This window comes from Stegastes partitus, unplaced genomic scaffold (assembly GCF_000690725.1).
Source record: "Stegastes partitus isolate 25-593 unplaced genomic scaffold, Stegastes_partitus-1.0.2 Scaffold1907, whole genome shotgun sequence".
NCBI classification, from domain to species: domain Eukaryota; kingdom Metazoa; phylum Chordata; class Actinopteri; family Pomacentridae; genus Stegastes; species Stegastes partitus.
Genome location: NW_007579638.1, coordinates 42,092 through 61,567, shown reverse-complemented (window position 1 = coordinate 61,567; position 19,476 = coordinate 42,092). Strand labels below are relative to the sequence as shown.

General features: G+C 42.3%; 5 protein-coding genes across 5 annotated transcripts in view; 3 read left to right on the top strand and 2 right to left on the bottom strand.

The window, feature by feature from the left end:
• The window catches only part of tmem119b (transmembrane protein 119b), a 4,614-nt gene extending 2,102 nt beyond the window's left edge, over positions 1-2,512 (top strand). Inside the window, exon 3 of the mRNA XM_008302911.1 lies at positions 943-2,512. Coding sequence (XP_008301133.1) covers positions 959-1,795 — 837 coding nt within the window. The 5' untranslated portion in view covers positions 943-958 and the 3' untranslated portion in view covers positions 1,796-2,512. The remainder of the gene's footprint in view (positions 1-942) is intronic.
• Positions 2,409-5,675, bottom strand: LOC103373105 (iron-sulfur cluster assembly enzyme ISCU, mitochondrial-like). Its single transcript, XM_008302912.1, has 5 exons — positions 5,532-5,675; positions 4,241-4,354; positions 3,754-3,864; positions 3,517-3,595; positions 2,409-3,412 (listed from the first exon to the last, which is right to left on the bottom strand). Exons 1-5 carry the CDS (start codon positions 5,631-5,633, stop codon positions 3,321-3,323), a joined length of 498 nt encoding a protein of 165 aa, XP_008301134.1. The 5' UTR covers positions 5,634-5,675; the 3' UTR covers positions 2,409-3,320.
• Positions 5,676-9,318: 3,643 nt separating this feature from the next.
• On the top strand, positions 9,319-10,332 carry LOC103373109 (chemokine-like receptor 1). Its single transcript, XM_008302919.1, has one exon. It carries the CDS (start codon positions 9,319-9,321, stop codon positions 10,330-10,332), a length of 1,014 nt encoding a protein of 337 aa, XP_008301141.1.
• A 1,141-nt stretch (positions 10,333-11,473) lies between these two features.
• rnf185 (ring finger protein 185) lies at positions 11,474-15,219 on the top strand. The gene is made up of 7 exons (XM_008302909.1): positions 11,474-12,014; positions 12,644-12,662; positions 12,767-12,879; positions 13,081-13,135; positions 13,468-13,585; positions 13,680-14,488; positions 14,519-15,219. Exons 1-6 carry the CDS (start codon positions 11,836-11,838, stop codon positions 13,775-13,777), a joined length of 582 nt encoding a protein of 193 aa, XP_008301131.1. The 5' UTR covers positions 11,474-11,835; the 3' UTR covers positions 13,778-14,488; positions 14,519-15,219.
• On the bottom strand, positions 14,605-18,736 carry LOC103373102 (uncharacterized). The gene is made up of 2 exons (XM_008302910.1): positions 18,571-18,736; positions 14,605-16,174 (listed from the first exon to the last, which is right to left on the bottom strand). Exons 1-2 carry the CDS (start codon positions 18,698-18,700, stop codon positions 15,456-15,458), a joined length of 849 nt encoding a protein of 282 aa, XP_008301132.1. The 5' UTR covers positions 18,701-18,736; the 3' UTR covers positions 14,605-15,455.
• Between the last annotated feature and the right edge of the window lie 740 nt (positions 18,737-19,476).

Here is a 19,476-nt window from a genome sequence, read left to right as displayed (position 1 = left end):
TGTTTCTCCAAAAATAAAAATATGAAGTCGAGAACAGATTTGTTTCACTTTCTTATCAGTCATCTCATGACCCCTCATATTTATCTGATGTTTAAAACTGCATATACGGAAGTTCAAAGTAGCTCCACCTGCAGCAGCTACAACATGCTGCAGATACTTCACTGTTAATAATCTAAAGTCAGCCATAAGGATCAAACCAGTACTGTTTCATTAATACTTTAACTACACTTTGCTGCTATTGCTCATGTCCTTTTAATAAAGTATCATCAATAGCTTTAACTTGTGATGGAGTATTTTTACTTTACTGTACTGATGCTTCTATTCTAGTACAAGATCTGCTAGATCTTACCACTGCTCATTGCTCATGCAAATTCTATTTAATATGCAGAGAAATGCATACAGTATGTGATATTGGAAGTTTGATGCAGTGTGTTTTAATTAAATGCTTTTACGCTTTCTTAAGCAGAGCTGTGGTGCTTCACTAACACCTGCTCTGAAGGCGCTTCATGAATCCTCAGTGTCCTCCATCCAAAAAATAAAATATTCGGCCCCAGAATTTTAAAAAAATTCAACCAGTTTCCAAGTTGTGACTGTTATATTTAACGCTTTATATTATAATACAGTGTAACACCACATAGAGAAATACAACTGATGATAAAACATAATTTAGTTTTACATTCATGAACACTGTCAGTGCCATCTTTGTTTGGATTAGAAAAATATATTGGATCAGACTGTAAAATGTATTGAAAGCAGTAAAGCTAGGTCAGAAGAGGATTTAAAAAAAAACCTTTAACAACAGCTGTAAGTGTTGTTAAATGACCAGCTATTTATTTTTCACAAAAACAGATGCTGAACTGACCCTAATGTACATGTGAAGCACAAACTGTCTTCACATGTGGCTCTGACATTTCAGTCTCTGACATTTACTGTGATTCACAGATCCCGAGGGGAAGCGATGCTCCCGATGGCCCTTCACCACATCGGCCTGTGCGTGGCGTTTTGCCTCAGCAGCAGTCTGGCCACACCTCCGCTGTTTTACAGTTTTCTGGAGGGAAGCACGGATGAAGAAGAACTCAGTAACTTGAACTCCTCGCTGCCCACCAGCAACCTGTCCTCCATGCACCAGACCCCGCCTGTGGACACGGCCCAGGACGACACCGACTTCCTGACGGAGCTTGTGATCTTTCTGGAGGAGAACAAGCTCCTCATCCTTGTTGCAGGAACTCTCATCCTGCTCGTCTTCCTCATCATCTGCGGGGCGATTGTCATGAGCCGCAGACGCAAAGTCAACGCCTACTACCCGTCCTCATTCCCCTCAAAAATGTACGTGGACCAAAGGGACAAAACTGGAGGTGCCAAACCCTTTAACGAAGTGAAAGAAAAAGCTGCTCCTGAGCAGGAAAGTGAGCCGATGGACTCTCACAAGCAGCTCCAAGCTGACATCATGAGAGCTGCCAAGAGCCTGCGATCGCCAAATAAACCTGTTGATGCTGCAGAGAGATGTGACCCCAGTCAGAAAGTAGCAGCCCACAGTGTGGAGGACAGCTCGAAACCAGATGTCAGCCTCCTAGACCAGCAGCTTCCAAGTCTCCCCGAGGAGAAGGAGCTGCGTGAGGTTCCTGACAGCGAAGCAGCTGCAGCAACAGAGCCGAGTCCTTCAGATCAGCCTCATCCAGAGGAAGCCGAGTCACAAGAGCCTTCGACCGGCAGGAGCCTCCGGCCCTCCTCTCTGCACATTCACAATGACTCTGCCACACTGCAGCTAATCGCTGGAGAGAAAACGGCCTTCTAAGAAACCTGAACATGTTTCCTGATGCTTTGAAACCAGACGTGGAAATGTGTGCAGTTAACCTCCAAAGAATTCTACATGTTTACTGAAGCAAATGTGGAAACGTTACACTCACAGGTGGTTTTGCAATATTTCATGTTTAGGTGCAGAGCAGTTAAACACTCAGCGGCCTGTTTGCTCTGACTGGACGTAACCGTCGTGCCATTTTGTAAACATGTTTATTGGTAAGAAAAACAGTTGTTCTGTCGGTCGACGCTTGTGTTTGTCTACATCCTGCAACATTCCTGCGTGCGGGTCGCTACCATAACAAACGCGTGTTGTGGCACCAAACACTTCTGTGCAAAACACGACGCTGACTCGCATCAGTGACTTGATTCTTAGTAAAGTGCAGAAAGCCACTTCCTGAGATTAGCTGTGGGTTGCCTCTAAAAAGCAGAAGTGCATAAATACATGTAGCCCTTATAAAGACTCTATTTCATTTAGGTGAGCTTCAATCACAATATAATGTGACTCACTAAAACGGCATAAAGAAAAAAATTACAGTTATGCACAAAATGTCTAAAAAAAAAGGAGTTATTCAGGGTATTTGAGGAATAAACTGAACTCAAAGCAACAAATGATTCAGAATACTTTTATTGCAGACTTTCAAGGAAGCATTTGTAAATATAAATTACGCTGAAAACTAATGGACTGTTGTTTTGTTTCAAGTCACTTTGCATATCAACAAGTGAGTGCTTAGGGTGCAGGCAGGATAAATGAAACTGCAGTGTGGAACTTTTGTCTCCCCCTACTGGCAGTGAAAGTAATTACACAAACACTGTGGATGAAGTGTTTGTCTTCAATGCTAACCTTTTTTTTTTTTTTCCCCAGACCGTAATTCGTTTGTTTTTCAAATGGAGCATCAGATTTTTTTTCTTGGATGCTTCCTCCCCTGTGGCCTTCGTCGTCACTACAGTTGGTCCCAGCTTCAGCTCTGGTAATTGCTGGTTGATGTAAAATATACCAAAACTGAGCAGAAATATCACCACAGAGATCAAATTTAAAACTTGCTGCAGAGAGATTCACCTGATGCTCATCTGATCAGCGCTGTGTTTGGCGAGGGCTCGAATGTAAGAGACGCTCTTGTGTGTGTAAAAGTCCCGCACTACAGCTTTAAATCGCTTTTAGCTTTAATTAATCCCTTCATCACACCTTTCAGAACAAACACTAGCCATCACAAAATCTTAAAAAATTCTCAAATATAATCAATCTTAACAATAAGGCTCAACTTTGTACCAACAACCCAAACAGTGCTTGTATTGTGCGTTTACGTGACAGGCTAAAAGATACAGTATACAGAGTTAGAGGGTCACAGACTAACACAGAAAGCCTGGTGTAACACTGCTACAGAGGGTTGACCACGGTGTACTTGATGGTTAACGACATCTTTTACTCATTACTGCAGGAAAAGTGAGGTGGTGATACTGGACTATTGCGACTTCTCTTCTCGGCAGCAAATGTTGTCCAGCTCAAAGTGAAAGTGCTCCGTTTAGATGCTGGCCCTGGCTGCCTCCTGCTGGTCGTCATGCTGCTTGAGACGATAGTCAGCAAGGGCTGCCTTGATGGCATCTTCTGCAAGCACTGTAAAGGAACAATAAGAGGTTAAATACATGCACCGAGCAGTTTAGAAAAGAAGAATAACTTTTCTTTTTTTCTTTTTGTTTTTTAAATCAATGAAGACTTACTGGAGCAGTGAAGTTTAACAGGTGGAAGACTGAGCTCTTTGGCAATGTCAGTGTTCTTTATCATCAGAGCTTCATCCACCTGAAAAGGAAAGCACACAGCTCCAGTAACCACAAGAATGTTTCCGTCAATAAGATACAAGCACAGCAGAGTACAAAAGAACAAATGTAAAAGTCAGTACATGACGCCGTCTAAGAGGAAGTGAAAGAAATGTCACGTTGTGAAATGTGTTTACTCACAGATTTGCCTTTCACCCACTCAGTGGCCAGAGAGCTGGAGGCGATGGCAGAGCCGCAGCCAAAAGTTTTGAACCTGGCATCCACGATCTTCCCCTCGTCATCCACTTCAATCTGCCAAAAGTGTTTAGTTTTACTCAAGCGTCAAAGGCGGATATAACTCTCACATTACAAATCTAATATTACAGTTCAGTTCTTAAAAACCACACATCAATATTTGATTTTGAACCTGGGAATAAACATCTGCTCTAAAAAATGTATAGTAAATGACTCCCCCTTAATATATAACGTTGGAAATGCTTTCTAGCAAACTTAGAACTATTTCAGACATCCTACACGGTAAAACAAAAACGTAATTTATCAGTGCTCTGTGCATAGATCTTCCAAGTACTTTTCTGTTGTGTTATTACATACTAGATTTATACATTGGCACTAATGGTACAGTGTGTATACAAGGCTGTAATGGACCCAGATTTAGTGGCAAACGTACCTGAAGCTTCATCACATCTCCACAAGCTGGAGCGCCCACCAAGCCAGTCCCAACTTTCTTGGAGTTCTTGTCCAGTGAGCCCACATTTCTGGGGTTCTCATAATGATCCACCACCTTCAGAGAACAGAGAGGGGAAAAGGCCGCGTTAGTAACAATTTACTGCAGTCACCATTCATTAACACAAAAACAAAAGTGAGGAAGCTCGATGACAGCAGCATCCTGGGAGGCCATTTGGATTCTTCAAAAATCACAAAAAGAACGTCTATAGGTCTTGGCATCGCTGTTACACAACTACATATTTCCTCCCTTACGTAAGAGACACCGAAATAAACAGATTAGGACTGGATTTCATTGTCCACTATTCCAAATCCTATATCCTGCCCTCCCCCCCTCTAGTTTCTGCCGAGTCACTCTGACAAGACATAACGAAGCGGCTGAGCATCTCAATGCAGAACTACATTTAATACAACAAAGGCAGAATAAAAATAGATACAAAAAAATCTCCTTATGATTAAGAAACTGTTTTATTATATATAAACAATAGCTAAAATAACATCTTTGTCAGACAGGATGTCACATTTAAAGCCAGGCTCACTAGTTGAAATCTCATAGTTAAAAATGCTTCATGAAATAATTTCAGTAAAGGTTTATTATATCTAAACATCACAACCAAACAAAAACACATCTACCACAACATGATTTCACCACGTTGCATCAGACATGTCAAAATGAAACTTAACAAGTGAACAGGTGTGCTAGATACCTAAAAGATGCTCCATCCTTAAGAAAACGATATATTTCTGCTATTACAGAATCTGTTTCTAGCACACTGTGCTCCTACACCATATTGACACCCCTTAAAGCGCATTAATCGGATGTGATCTAAGAATTAAAACTGTGCCCAGCTGGGGCACAGATTAGGGACGTTATTCTAGTCCAATACTTGCTATGTAGGTGGAAATATTGCTAACTATTTTTTTGTTTTCACACCTTATCTCTCTCTGACACTCCCTCCTCTGTGTGTCTGGAGGCAGACTGATGTACATAACACAGCACATGTAAGTCACCTTCCTGTGTTTGTCCCCTAACTACGCAGTTAACCAGCTCTATCTAATTAACTGACTGATATAACTACTGCTAGCTTCAGTGCTAATGGTGCTCTCATTAAGCTGTTATAACTGACTTACACCAAGCTAACTAGACTAAATGTAAACATTAGCCAAATGGCAGCTATAACACTATGCTCCCTCGGGCTCTTTTTGGTAAAGAAGCTACACCAGACTGGTTTTACCTTCTTGTGGTAGCAGCACTGAGTGATGAACTCTGGAGCAGAGAGCCTCCTGGTGAGGAAAGCCAGAGGACTGAGACACTTCTTCGCCACGGTACCCGCCATGTTGACAGAATGGCGCAGTTTGGAAGAGGAGAGCAGCTCGAGCCCCGGTTACTGTGAAGGGGAGGAGCTAAAGATGACTGCATCTGCGCATGTCCGTTCTATGTAAAACAGCGGAAGGTAAACATCCTTTCATAATACAATGCAGTTAGACGGTCAGTATAAATACAGGTAAACATTTATGACTGCAGTTTTGAAACAGTTTGTTTAAAAAACAAAAAACAAAACAGCGACCACTTTACCCACCTTATATGGTCACTCTGACTTTTAAAAGTAGATATTATCAGTGGTTATTTATTAAGAGAAGTGCAAACTGGTGTAAGATTCCCCTCGCCACCATATTTCCCCTCCTGACCACTGATTATGCCATATTTTCCTTTCATGTCTTTAAATAGTATTGATATCATTTTACTCGTCTGAGGAAGTGGTTCTGAAGTAAGAGGATGTAATATTCAGACAGCACAAAATCAGCTTTAGTGGTACTTATTAACAATATACATGTACAAAAGTTTCTTTACTATTAGCAAAGGAGTCATGCAGATGGTTGTCCATTAGTTTGAGCAGAAATAACATAAACTTAATGTAATATGTGAAAATGTGAGAATAGGCCTTGACAGGGAAGAAAGCCTCCCATGGTCGTCAGTGTTTTCCAAAACTCTAGCCTTGCTAATGGTGGATTTAGATCAGTTATGTACACTTTAATGTATTTCAGTCACACAACAGCTAACCACAAGTAGAAAATGTGTCATTATCTTTCTTAAAGGCTAACTAGTTGACTTTGGTTAAGCTTGCTGTAGCTCTAGCTAACTCGCTTGACTTCTTTGCTACTGTGTCAAAATAGCTCTGTTGATTTGGCATTATTTTTGTGTCATAAATTTAAATTTATGAAAGCATTTAAAAAGAAAAAATACAACTAATTAATTAAACAAAGTTACACTGCAGCATTCATGATGCAACTGACTGATCATCTTAAACTATGCATCCTATTTTATAAACTGATCGCATGTTTTGTATGTATATTTTAAACCTTTAGGGTAAACAGCCGTCTGGGTGCCGGCACCTCCAGTGGTCATGGTCTGCGGCTCCCCCCCGGTGTGGATGGCCCCAATTGGTGGCGTTTTCCACCAGCCTCAGTGGCATGCCACGTCGCCCTACGCTCAGTGGTGAGAGTGTGTGTGTACTTCCTCCACAACTGTTAATGAATCATATGCAGCAAATGCAAGTCATCAAAGAATACGGTGTTTAAAAGGAAGGATTATAAATGAATGCTAATACATTTATTTGAACCAAAGAGCTTCGTCGGTCAGTTGCCTTGTGATTATTTTTCTGAAAAGCATTTACTCAGCATTATTTTCTATTGCGTAACAGCTTCATGTGACCTTTAGGAAGTGACATGGAAATGTTTAGTTTGACCACTCTGTGTAATATGGGAAATGAGTCAGTGAATGGTTATTGCTTCATATACGTGCAGATTCCTACTACTTGGCATTTAATATTTCACTCAAGCAGGCCGCAGGAAAAAGGTCACTTTAAAGATGATTCATTGTTCATCGCGTACACACAGAATATACAGAGGCCTTTATTGTGCTTTTACTCAGATGGTGCTGATAAAATCTCACTGTAAACATGTCAAACTTACAGTATTTTCACAGTTTCAACCATCTGGTAAAAACCACATGCTGAAGATTCAATCCTGCCATACGTTGGCCTGACATCACCCACCTGAGTCTCTGATCTCTGTGCTGTTAGATAAAGATAAACCAGGACCAGTGTAGTTACTAGTAGTGATGAATATACATGTGTGTATAAATAGCAATGCTTAGATCATTTCTGTGAAGAATTCTTCACTTACGTATCAGTTTAGTTTTAAAAGCATGAAGGCCACAGATGTGAGGTACATTAAATGGTCCCAATATATGATCACTATCACAATTGTTTCTTTTTTCTCTTAAAGATATGAACCTCTTGTACACTTCAGAGTTCAGCTAACACAGAATTCTGCCACCTACAGATGTTCTGGAAGCTTTTGCAGCTGTTGGAAACATCAGGGGGAGTATCAAAGGATGATGGACAGTTTTGTGGACTGGTGTGAAGTGGATCACCTGCAGCTCAACATCAGCAAAACAACAGAGCTGGTGGAGGACTTATGGAGACTCAGTACTCCTACTGCTCCTCTTTCCATTAGTAAAGAGAAGTGGTGGAGGAGCACAAACACCTGGGCGCTCATTTGTACCCCTTTTCCACCAAACCAGATCCAGTGCTAGTGCTTGACTTGGCACCAGTTCTTTGTGTTTCCACCGCCTAAGCACCAGCTCCAGGTTCTCAATACTGGTGCTTAGCAAGCACCAACTCTTTGCTGGGCCAGAGCTAAGCACCAGTACGTCAGGGGCTGGGGGTTATAGTGACCAATGAGACCAATGGGAAACGCAGAACCGCCATTTTTTAAAACAACAGCCAAGCGTGTTGGTACGTTTTAGCATTTCTTAGCATGGACGCCGAGCTGAAGCAGCAGGATGAGACTCAATGCTTCCTGGCACTAGAGCTGAGCCTGTGTTCGAGGGAATCCAGCGGGAGATGGCTGCAGCAGGGTATGAGCGGAGCTTCGACCAGCTCCTCAACAAAATTAAAAAGCTCAAAAAAGACTGTAGCGGCAGTGGTTGGCCCAAAACGAGTCCCCATTATGGCCAGCAAACTGGACTGGACCACAGACTTTGCTGCTCTCTGCACGAGGGACCAGAGTTGGCTCTTTGCACTCTACTCCAGATGTTTGTGGTGAAGCATTTACACTGTGGTCTGCTGGGGCAATAGTCTGAAGGTGGATGACACCAAAAGCCTCGAGAAACTTATTTAGATCCTGGCTCAGACCTGGGGGTGGAATTGTACAATCTGCATGTAGTCACGGAGAGGACGATGTTGCCAACACTCCTCTGTATCGTGGAAAAAGTCTCCCAAAGTGTTCGAGTTATCCAGAGGAGCACATTCAGTCAGAGGCCAACTAAATGCTCTGCAGGAGGTCCTTCCCGTCTATGGCTATTCAGTTATGTAGTTTGTTGTTTTTCTGATGAAGTTGTATAATTTTACAACTTCCACAATCTTAAAAACATGACAAACCGACTTCCCTGTGTTGATTAATAGGGTTTTCTGCTTTTTTAGACTAATTGGGATTTCTATATAGGTGCTTGAGTAACATTTATAATCGTGATTGTTAAAGATACAGGCCAAAGATCAAAAATAAACTAATTATTTATCCTGAGGCTGACAAACCTTACAACAGAATCACCCTCGTATCAAAGTTTGGCAACTTCAGTTGGTCTACAGACACGCCCTGATGCTTAGAAACGGGTTATTGGTGTATGTGGTTGTGTGGAGATCCCCATCCTGAGGTTGCAACAGGTTTTTTTTTTTTTTTTTGTGATTTTGACCAAATCTCTTTCCTACGTCACTCCTCTCCACAGCAACACTGCTCGGAAAACAGAAGTGAGAAGTTGCCTCCAGCAGCAAAGGACTCAGCAAGTCAACACTTTATAGTTGCTGCTCTCACCGTCGAGACATACCGTGAGTACTTGTTTGTTTTGTGTGAAAAACTAAAAACAATTTCTTGATAAAATTGTGAACTAGTACAGCTGTCTATGTGCATATGCTTATTAAGGAAATGGTGGTACTTTGTATTTCAGGGAAAGTAACCAGCATGGATGATGTGGACTATATTGAGTATGAGGACTACACAGCAGGCAATGACACAGAGATCAAAACCAACGTATCTCAGCTACTGACTTTCAGTACCTCGCAGTCGTCTCTGACTTATGTCCTGGTGACAGCCAATATCATTATATCTGTGGTTGGGCTCGCGGGAAATTCCTTAGTGATTTGGATCTGTGGATGGAAGATGAAAACAACGGTCATCACCACCTGGTACATCAGTTTGGCCATTTCAGACCTTTTGTTCTGTGTCTTCTTGCCACTCGACGTGTTCTACATGATAACCTCTCACTGGCCTTTCGGACAGATATTGTGCAAGCTCAGCTCCTCCGCCCTGTTTCTCAACATGTACAGCAGCGTATTCCTGTTGGTTCTCATCAGCGCTGATCGCTGTCTAATGGCCTTATTTCCTGTGTGGTCGCACAACCACCGAAGAGTGAGCAAAGCTTTTTGGATCGTCGTCCTCATGTGGATCCTCTCTGCTCTCCTAACGCTGCCCTCAATGATCTTCAGAAAAACCACAGTCCACGGCTCAGTCACTCAGTGCCACACGGATTACAAGGGCCATTCCAGACACAAGGCTGTGGCGCTGACTCGATTCATCTGCGGGTTCCTGATCCCTTTCCAAATAATTGTGTCCTGCAGCTTGGTGCTTTGTGTGAAGCTGAGAAGTTTGACCATCAAGTCAACAAAGCCCTACAAAATCATGGTGGCGCTCATCGTGTCGTTTTTCTTCTGCTGGGTCCCTTATCATACCTTTGTTCTCCTGGAGCTGGACCTGAAGAACCACAGCGTGGAAGTGCAGAAAGCCGGGCTGAGGGTGGGCTCCACGCTGGCTGCAGCAAACAGCTTCATATCCCCGCTTCTCTATGTGTTCATTGGTAATGACTTCAAACGAACCCTGAAGAAGTCTTTGACATCAGGGATAGAGGAGGCAATGGCTGACGATTTTCGTACAGGTGGTCTCAGTAACTCAAAGGCCAAGTCGATGGAAATGATCTGAAATTAAGTTGAAAGCTTTATCATCAATGCAGAGGAATACTTCACTGTACATAAAATCATTAGAAACATGGGTGACATTGGCAAAATGATACGTCATCTCATGTTTAACCACAATGTGTATAGTAGGCTTTATGTGTAATGTATATACATGTATGCATTAATGATTTATTTATCATGATCCTCAAACCTCATGACACAAGCAATACATTTGCTCACTGAGACTATCAGCTATGGGCGGATGTCTGCTGTTGATTTACTGTGTTTTATATTGTAAAAAGAAAATCTTTACTCTCAGGTGTTTTATATTTAGGTTATTTGTTGTCTATGCAAGACTTCCTGGTATATTGTTCTTGTGCTTGCTTCACATTACTCTTTGTGGAAAGCATTTTAAATCTAATTAAATGCATTATTTTCAATCATTTGGAGCAAACTGTGATGGATTGAAATATTGAGAACCAACATTTTTTTGTGTTGTTTTTAGAATTTTATAAATGAAACCAAACAAATTGTATGAAGTCATGAAGTAATTTTGTTCTGTAAAATTCAGCAGTTTTCACCTCAAGCAGTACTGTTGTATATAACTGTATTTGTTCTAGTGTCATTATAATAAAGAAATATTAAGCCTGCTAGTTTTTCCTGTTTGGCTCAAATTGAATGTGAAAGCTTAAGTGGAAAAAACCATCATCTGACTTTGCAGTTCCTCCAGATCTAGTCTCAGGGCATTAGTATAGCAAAAGTTAATAGGATAGTAAAGTTAATATAAAATGTGAGATACTGTGCTCGAGGTAAAGTAAGGCTGCTTTCTTTATGCGCTTATATACTAGAGTGGTGCTCTAGTGGCTGTTTGCCTCAGTTATATGATTTACAGAGATACAATCGTGTTGAACTGAATTAAACTGAATTTTAACGGAAATTAATTGATTGTGATTTAATTTAATTGAATTGAATTGAACTGGTTTGATTTCAATGAACTGAAATGAGCCTAACTGAATTTAATTTACTTAAATTAAATTGAACTGAATTGAATTGAATCGAACTGAGCTGAGCTGCATTTCCTGTCAGGCACAGCTGAGGGCAACAGAAGCCCATCTACATGAAGCCCCGCCCCCTACCGGAAGCCCCGCCCCCTGCCTTCCCTCTACTACCGGTTAGTAAAGCTGCGGATGTGTGATGCAACCAGCTGTAGGGATATTTTCTCAACTCCTCACAACTAGTTTGAACTTTCACTCATCATCAGCTGTTGTCCTGAACGACAACTTGGACTCTAGACGCTCTGCTGTTCGTCGCTCTGCCTCCTGTTTATCGGCTAAAGACGGCTAAACTCTCAGCCTTCGCTTCGCTAACATATTAGCAGCTCCAGATGGACGTTCGCTCGGCTTGACTCTCGCTTCTCTGCTGTTCGCCGCCGCTCCTCTGCCTGCTCGGGACTTTTCCTTATGAGTACATTTTGAGGCGCCGGGTGCCGCAGGAGTGCCACCCCATTTTCCTCGTTTGAACTGAACAAATGGCCACCGCTGCTCCCCCTCCAGCCGCTGGCTCCGCCGCGGCCGCCGAAAACCCGAGTCCCGGATCCAGCAGCTCGACCGCGGCCGACAGCGGCAACCAGGACAGCACCTTCGAGTGTAACATATGCCTGGACACCGCCAAGGATGCGGTGATCAGCCTGTGCGGACACCTCTTCTGGTAAGAACCGGCTCAGTGGCTTATGTTTTTTTAAATTATAAACCAGCCTAATCGGGTTACATGCGGCTGAGAAGGAGCCTGGACGCCCCCCTCCTCAGCCCTCTGGACTCCAGCCGGTGTTTGCTGCTTCACATGGTATTGATCAAGAAGTTAGGTGGGGGCACAGCAGCATATTGGCTTTTTAGATCATCCTAGAGGTCAGTATCAGGCTCTAAAGCTGTAACCAGAAACCATCCCCAGTTGTATTGATTGTTGCTCACGTGTGTGATGTTATTTTTGTCTGTAAAGCACAACCCAATGAAGACACTCAGAAACATGCACAAAACTTTAATCTTCTGATGAGTTATAAATGCCAGGCCTGCTTTTATAGCAGTGTTATCTGCAAATACAAGGCTGTAGATTTCAGTGGAACACGCTGCATATATGTAAAATAGGACATGTAACACTGGTGAGCCTCTTTGCACTCAGTATATTTAACATCTGGCCTGATTCGTGTCAATACTTTTGCTTCTTTAATATGTTTTAAGAGAGGAGCACTCAAATCAGAAAGCTTTTTCGATGTTTGTCAGACTGTCCTCGGACATTGTGAACTAATCAAACCTCTTCCTTTGCGTCTCCTTTTCGACCAGTTGGCCCTGTTTGCATCAGGTAAGCCCTCTTTGTTTTCACTTCATTCAAATGCCAAAGACGGTGCATTGTTGTGGATGCTTCACACAGATAAAGCTTCTTAACGCCTCTTTGTCTCCATGCAGTGGTTGGAGACCCGACCAAACAGACAAGTGTGTCCGGTGTGTAAAGCTGGTATCAGCAGAGACAAAGTAATCCCCTTGTATGGCAGAGGAAGCACAGGTCAACAAGACCCCAGGTGGGTACTCTTAAGTGAGACGGGTCAGACTGGCTCGAATGTCTTGTGCAATCACAATCTTCCAGTGATAAATATGCTCAACACCCATTTTGTAATGCTGCATTTAACCTAAGTGGTGTGACTTTAATATTTTTCTGCAAGGTTAGGAATACAGACACAGTGCAATGACTGCTTTTGCAAAATGTGGTTTTGTTTTTAAAGAGAAAGAACTCCCCCTCGACCACAAGGACAAAGGCCTGAACCAGAGAACCGTGGTGTAAGTACCGAGAACACATCATAACAAAGTGTATTTCTCTGTTCCATATGTGCCAAGTGGTACGTTAGCTGCTCAGTAACTTTATGCATTCATGATGTAACCATTACATAGAATGATGCAGGTGCTGCAGCGCTAACCTGTGGCTTATTCATTAGCGAACGGACGTTTCCCACTGGGATCTATTACGCTTTAAGAGCGGAGGTGCCACGTGCCTCTTGGGAATGATCACAAATTGCACTGGCTGTTGCGTCACATCTCACTTTCTGTATGTTAAGCTTTAGATATCATGAAGATAAACACTTTTTTTTTCTTTTTAATGACATGTTTTGCAGGGTTTCCAGGGATTTGGCTTCGGAGATGGAGGTTTCCAGATGTCGTTTGGAATCGGTGCCTTTCCGTTTGGTATTTTTGCTACAGCTTTTAACATCAACGATGGAAGACCTCCTCCAGGTATTTCTGTTTGCCACGCTTCACCGTGACCTCTCTTGTGTCCTTTCAGCAGCAAAATATCAAATAACCTGTGTTAAACACTTTCCCCAAACAGCAGCTCCGGGGACACCGCAGCACACGGACGAACAGTTTCTGTCTCGGCTCTTCCTGTTTGTCGCTCTGGTGATTATGTTTTGGCTGCTGATTGCATAATTATGTGGAAAGGAAAGGTGACATCTTGTGTTAACCTGTACAGATTTGTCAGAGATGAGATGCGACACACGGTCTCGGTTTGATCCAATGTTTTGTGATTCTGCCTTCGTACATTTTTATTAGTTCTTCTTCAGTTTTTTTTTGTTCTCTCCTTGGCAGCACGCTACCACCTCAGTTATCTTACATGCATGTCTGTTTGCGTTAATGTTTAACACATGCAGAAAGCTTAAAGTGAGAGACAGTGGCTGAGCGTGATGGTGAGACAGCCATGAATCTTACTACTGTGACATGTCAAAATGTCCTCTGTGGAAAATAGGCCTATTCCATGCTGAATAGCTGCAAAGAAACCTACTGGATTTAAATGCTGAATGCTAGCATGTGCTTTCTCAATAGTGAGCATAAACTAAATCGAGATATCACACATTCTGATTTTGAGTTGTCAGCAGAAAGTAGTGTGTCATGGATGCGCCCTTTTCTTTTTCTTTTGCTAATATGTGAAACCTTTAAGTGCAGGATCGTGCACTCAGAAACAGTAGCAGAGGGTAAATATAGTGACTTTGTGCAAGTGGGTGACAAATTAAAGGAATAAAACAAGCGTCTTCGTAAGGTGCTGGGCTACCAAATGCCCACAGAACCAGTTTAATGCACCTCAGCATTGTTTCTGAGAGACTGTGAAACTCTGCTGCAGGGACGGAGCAGCATTTTTCTCTCGTTTGGTGTTTTGATGATGATAGTGGAGAGCGCTGTCTAACTCATCAGTCCAAAATCTAACATGTGTTGCGATCTGGTGACTGTGAAGGCTGTAGCAGATGATTCACATCATTTTCGTTGACGTTGATAGTCATCCTGGAAGAGGCCACTCCCACCAGGAAGTAAATATTTCACCATATGATAAAGGTGATCACTCGGAGCAACTTTGCATTGACTAGGAGTGATCAATATGTCCAGACTGTGTCAGGAAAATGCTCCCCCACATCACAGCAGAGTCTGTAGGGGTTCAGTTTTTCCTTTTTCCTTTAATTTGTCACCTGTCAGGAAGTGATTTTGGACTTAATGACTAAGAATGTTTTTTTTCTCCATTCAGATGTACCTGCTTTTTACAAATTGCACATCAAAAGTTACCAAATTTCTCCAGACATTTTGAGCAATCAAGATGCTACCAGACTGACATTTTTCTCTTTATTTTAGATAAGATTGAAAAGCAATGTGTTTATGATGCATGTAAGCCGTTGAAACTGACTAAATTTATGAAACAGTGTTTCCTTTCCAAACTGCAAAATCGTTTTATTTTGCTGAATTTCTTTGATGTCACTGTAATTAAATGTAAAATACTGTAGATTAATACAGAGTTAAAATGAAGTTTGATTCACTGAACATGAAACGACTTTTCTAAATGTCAATTCGCTCTATTGACAGTAAAGCTATGTAAATGAAAGAGTTAATCATTGTCTGTCTTGTTTTCTATGAAGGTGTAAATCTATCGATACTCTGTCGCCAAACAAGTCTTACTTGTCTAATAAATACACAAATCGAGACACACCAAACAATATTTTACATGAAAAATAGTTCTCAACCACTTTTGTGCTGCAAAGGAAGAAAAATAGACATTTTGGTCATTTTGTGGAAGAGGCTTTTAGAAAAACAGAATTAAGTACAAAAAAAAAAAAGTCACTTTAGATTAGTTTGGCGTCTCCGTCTCCTTCTTCTCGTGAGATTCCGGCTGTGCAATGTTGAACTCTGCTTCGTACATGATCTGCTGGATCTTTATTTTTGTCTCGCACCTCTTCTGCGGAGCGAGCCGCTTCAGAGCAGGAACAAAGCTCAGCAGAAACAGTTCGTCCTCGTCCCGCGGCCTGGTGGGACACGAGTTGACACCGTCTTTGACCAGCCATTTTGTCGGCAAGGTTGTACTCTGAGAGGAAGGCGGCGGCGGCGGCGGCAGCGGATCCTGCATCAGCCGCCGCTTACGTCCAGTGTTGCTGGCGGGGGTGATCTGTGGGCCGGATGGCATCTTGGCCAGAACAGCCAGCTGGGCCATCTGTGTGTCCTGAGACGCCGGAGGGAGCTGAGTGACAAAGGCCACCTGGGGCTTCAGGTCAGGTGGACTGACGGGGACCTTGGTGAGATTCTGTGGCGCCTTCACTGCTTCCGGCAAAGCGGTTTCTCCCTCCGCGCCGCCCGTTTCGTTTTCGGGGTTGTCGTGGTCGTCGTCATTGTTGCCACAGATGTCCGCCACGCCGCTTCTGGAGCCAGTGAAGGGCGCGATGAAATTCATAAGCTGCCTGTATTTCCATCTGCTTTGGATGATTTCTCCTTGCTTCTTGCTCTTGATCTCCATCCGGATTTCCTTCAGGTACCTGTCTCTCATGTTCTTCCATTTTCTTTTGCATTCCTCGGCTTGGAAAAGAAAATATCAGAGCATAAGAAACAGGAAAATACAGGAACAACAAACATAAAGCAACCTGGACATCCGTTACTGTTATAGAACTCCTAAACAATGCTGCATTTTCCTCTAAAAATTCCAAAAATATAGTTTTCAGTCCCGTTACCTAAATAGTCAACACCAGGGATCTCCAGCACCGGTCCTGGTGAGCTACTGTCCTGCAGGTTTTAGATGTTTCCGTACTGCAACACACCTGACTCGGATCATTCACAGACTTGTGTAGAACTTGACAACAAGCTGCTGGAGATCCATTAATGTGAGTCATCTAAAACCTGCAGGACAGTCGCTCACGAGGACCGGAGTTGGAGATCTCCGGTCTACATCATGATTAAACCAACGCTCACTGCTGTTACTATGGAGGCCAGATAAGTTTCTTGTTGGCACATGGTTGACCTTCGTGTGCTCGGCTCTAAAATAAATACAGCAGGACTGGGCAGAGTAAATGAGGTGTGCCTTAACACGGCTTTCAAGCTATATAACGATGCTAAAACGCAAAAGCAGTCAAATCAGTGCAACAGTTCAGCAAATTTTCTGAGCTTGTCAGAGGTGTTGATTATCCACTGAACTGCCCGTTACTTTCTTGATTGATGCATTAATTGTTTGTTCTATTGAAATTTCAGAAACGTGGAAAAGTGCCAATTACAATCCTCATGTCCAAAGTGACATCTGGGTCATTCCATGTCAAGTCAACAAATTTGTAGAACAATTTCTGCTTGAACATCTCGGATTTACCTGATTTTTTATTTTTTGGCATAAACTATAGATATTTATAATGATAAGTACAAACAAAAGGCTCAGTTTTCAATGTGCTGGAATTGGGCCGATAGGCAATTTATATTTTAAATCTTCCTTGGAAAGTACTTAATATATACTAATCTAAAATTTCATGGACAACAATTTAAATATCCATAGTTTAAGATAAAAAATGTTTTAAGTGAATCAGAGACGGTCGAGCAGAAGACCCCCTGATGATTTGAAATGGAACAACCCATCTTTAAATTGATTGATTTGACCAACCAGACAAACATCTTGAGTTTACTTTACATTAAGACATGTAGCAAATCCTTACAATTCATAAGCTGGAAAAAAAAAAGAAAAGTTCAGAGTTTTGCCTTAAAAAAAACCCCCAAAAAACCTTAAATGAATAATAATCATAATTACTTTTGCTAAGTAAGTGTTTAATCAATTAATAATTTCAGCTCAATAGAATGAGAGGCCACTAAAATCATACAGTTGAATTTTTTTAAATGCAAAGTCATTACAAACCGCTAGAATTATAGTAATAATAAATATAATATAGGAGGTGTTGAGCATCTATCAGCCTTGTTGATTGCTGGAAAACAATTTCTAATAAAGGTAATTTTCAGTTGCTCTGATGCAGCAGCTTCTCTCTATCTGTGATTTATTAATATTATTATTTTAATTTAAACATATGTTAAACAATAAAAGGTATGTCACCTAAATTCGGTGTTGGAGTTTATTTTATTCAAAATTTTGACCCCAAGATTTTCGTTTTTCCTGCAGACGTGTATCGGTCTTATTGATCACTATATGAGTGTCATTTGTGTCATATCTGTTGGTTTATATTGAATTAAAACGCACAAAAATCTAAAAATGGCCCAAAAGTCGGTTATTTAGTGATAAAGTATTAAATATTGCAAACTAAACTTTATCTAAGTAAAAATAAATAAAGTAAATAATTGGTATTTATGTGTAAATCTTGACAAAACTGCTCAAAGAAAAGCTAAAGTGACTCAGTAATGTGTTTTATGTACTTCGCTCCTGCTGAGCTCAGTGTGGAGGTCATGACCGGAGCCTGTCCCGCCCCGGGGCCACCTGGCCGCTCCAGGTGTGGCCCTGTGGCCCCTCAGCTGTCCGCTGCCGCCGCCGCGTCGCTTCCACAACACTCGGAGAAGCTTTGACTTTTCACGGAGCTCCGGTGTTTTAACGAGCGACACGGAAACCAAAGCGGCTCGGTGACTGCCGTGCCGCCGCGCCAGGCTTCTTCTTCTTCTTCTTCTTCTTCCTGCTCCTCCGCTTTGCCGTGTTGGACACGCGGCTGGCGGCGCAGCGGAGCCGGACCGTGCCGTTCGGCTGAGCGCGGCCTACGGCGTGCGAGCTGCGCCTGCTACCGCTAGCACGGTGCGCGCCGCTGCATCCACAGCACCGGGCTGCAGGCGACAAACAAATAAAACACCGACAAATAGCCCGCGACGGACGTGCGGAATCCCTCCGTCTGCTGAAAACACCTCACCGTTAAGTTCTGCGCGTGTGGTCGTGCACGGTGACATCGGCTAAGCGAATAATAAGTGGCAGCAAAGTTGTGATGAAGAAGAAAACAAACACTCACATGGCAGACCCAGGCCCATGCTGATGTTCCTCCAGGCGTTCGCACGACTTTCCGTGCAGCGGTAGTTCGGCAAAGTGATGTTATAAAGCTCTGGGTAATTAAATACAGCCAATATTAACTTATCGTCCATTTTGCCCCACTGCTGTCTGTGCTGCGCGGACGCGGAAGCGGCAGTCTTCTCCCGCCTTTTCCGCCCAGCTGCTGCTCCGTCGCCAGTTATCGCGAGTAGCTGCTGCCGCGCGGTGCCGCGTTCAGCTGCGGCAGCGGCGCTGTTCTGCCACCGGGGGGCGCTGTGCTCTGCATGCTGAGAGGTAGACTGGGCTTTCATGCACGGACCACAAAACAACAAACAGTCGTCCTCAAATGTATTCAAACCCTCCATTAAAGAAAAGGCAAAATTTACAATAGTCACTTAAATAGGTAGAAACTGAAAAAATTATAATAAATACAAATTTGCTAAATTATAATTTAGTGAAATAAGATATTGCTTTTGAATTGTGGTTGAAAAGAATAATTTTAAAAAACAAACAAAGCTGTCTGTGCCAGATTAGTTCGCTTTGTTTGTTGTTGATCGGTGGGTGCGTCTGTCTGATTGTTCGTTACAGAACTTGCTTGCTTTGAGTGGTTGGCTCAAACTATTTGTTTGCTTGTGGGTTCCTTCTTGTTTGTTTGTTTTTTTTTTTTTTTTTGTTTCTTTTTGTTGACCCTTTTTTTTTTTTCAAGCTATGTTATGTTGTTTGAATTTGAGTTTGTAAAATATTCCTCTGTTAATCTTATACTGAACCAATGTAGTTTTCCCTTCATAGGTTTAATATGTCATATTAAATGTAAAAATGCACCAAAATTGCACAACTCACATACAGTTTTTTATTTTTCCTGTATTACACTAACACAATGTTGTGCCCA

Excerpts from the sequence above, each read along its gene's own strand:
- LOC103373105 (XM_008302912.1), bottom strand. The coding sequence starts at position 5,633 with ATGGCGGGTACCGTGGCGAAGAAGTGTCTCAGTCCTCTGGCTTTCCTC. Across the intron at positions 3,596-3,753 it reads AGTGGGTGAAAGGCAAATCT|GTGGATGAAGCTCTGATGAT; the intron begins GTGAGTAAACAC and ends TTTCCTTTTCAG. Across the intron at positions 3,413-3,516 it reads TGTTAAACTTCACTGCTCCA|TGCTTGCAGAAGATGCCATC; the intron begins GTAAGTCTTCAT and ends GTTCCTTTACAG.
- LOC103373109 (XM_008302919.1), top strand. The coding sequence starts at position 9,319 with ATGGATGATGTGGACTATATTGAGTATGAGGACTACACAGCAGGCAAT.
- rnf185 (XM_008302909.1), top strand. The coding sequence starts at position 11,836 with ATGGCCACCGCTGCTCCCCCTCCAGCCGCTGGCTCCGCCGCGGCCGCC. Across the intron at positions 12,880-13,080 it reads ACAGGTCAACAAGACCCCAG|AGAAAGAACTCCCCCTCGAC; the intron begins GTGGGTACTCTT and ends TTGTTTTTAAAG. Across the intron at positions 13,136-13,467 it reads CTGAACCAGAGAACCGTGGT|GGTTTCCAGGGATTTGGCTT; the intron begins GTAAGTACCGAG and ends CATGTTTTGCAG.
- LOC103373102 (XM_008302910.1), bottom strand. The coding sequence starts at position 18,700 with ATGGACGATAAGTTAATATTGGCTGTATTTAATTACCCAGAGCTTTAT. Across the intron at positions 16,175-18,570 it reads CATGGGCCTGGGTCTGCCAT|CCGAGGAATGCAAAAGAAAA; the intron begins GTGAGTGTTTGT and ends TTCTTTTCCAAG.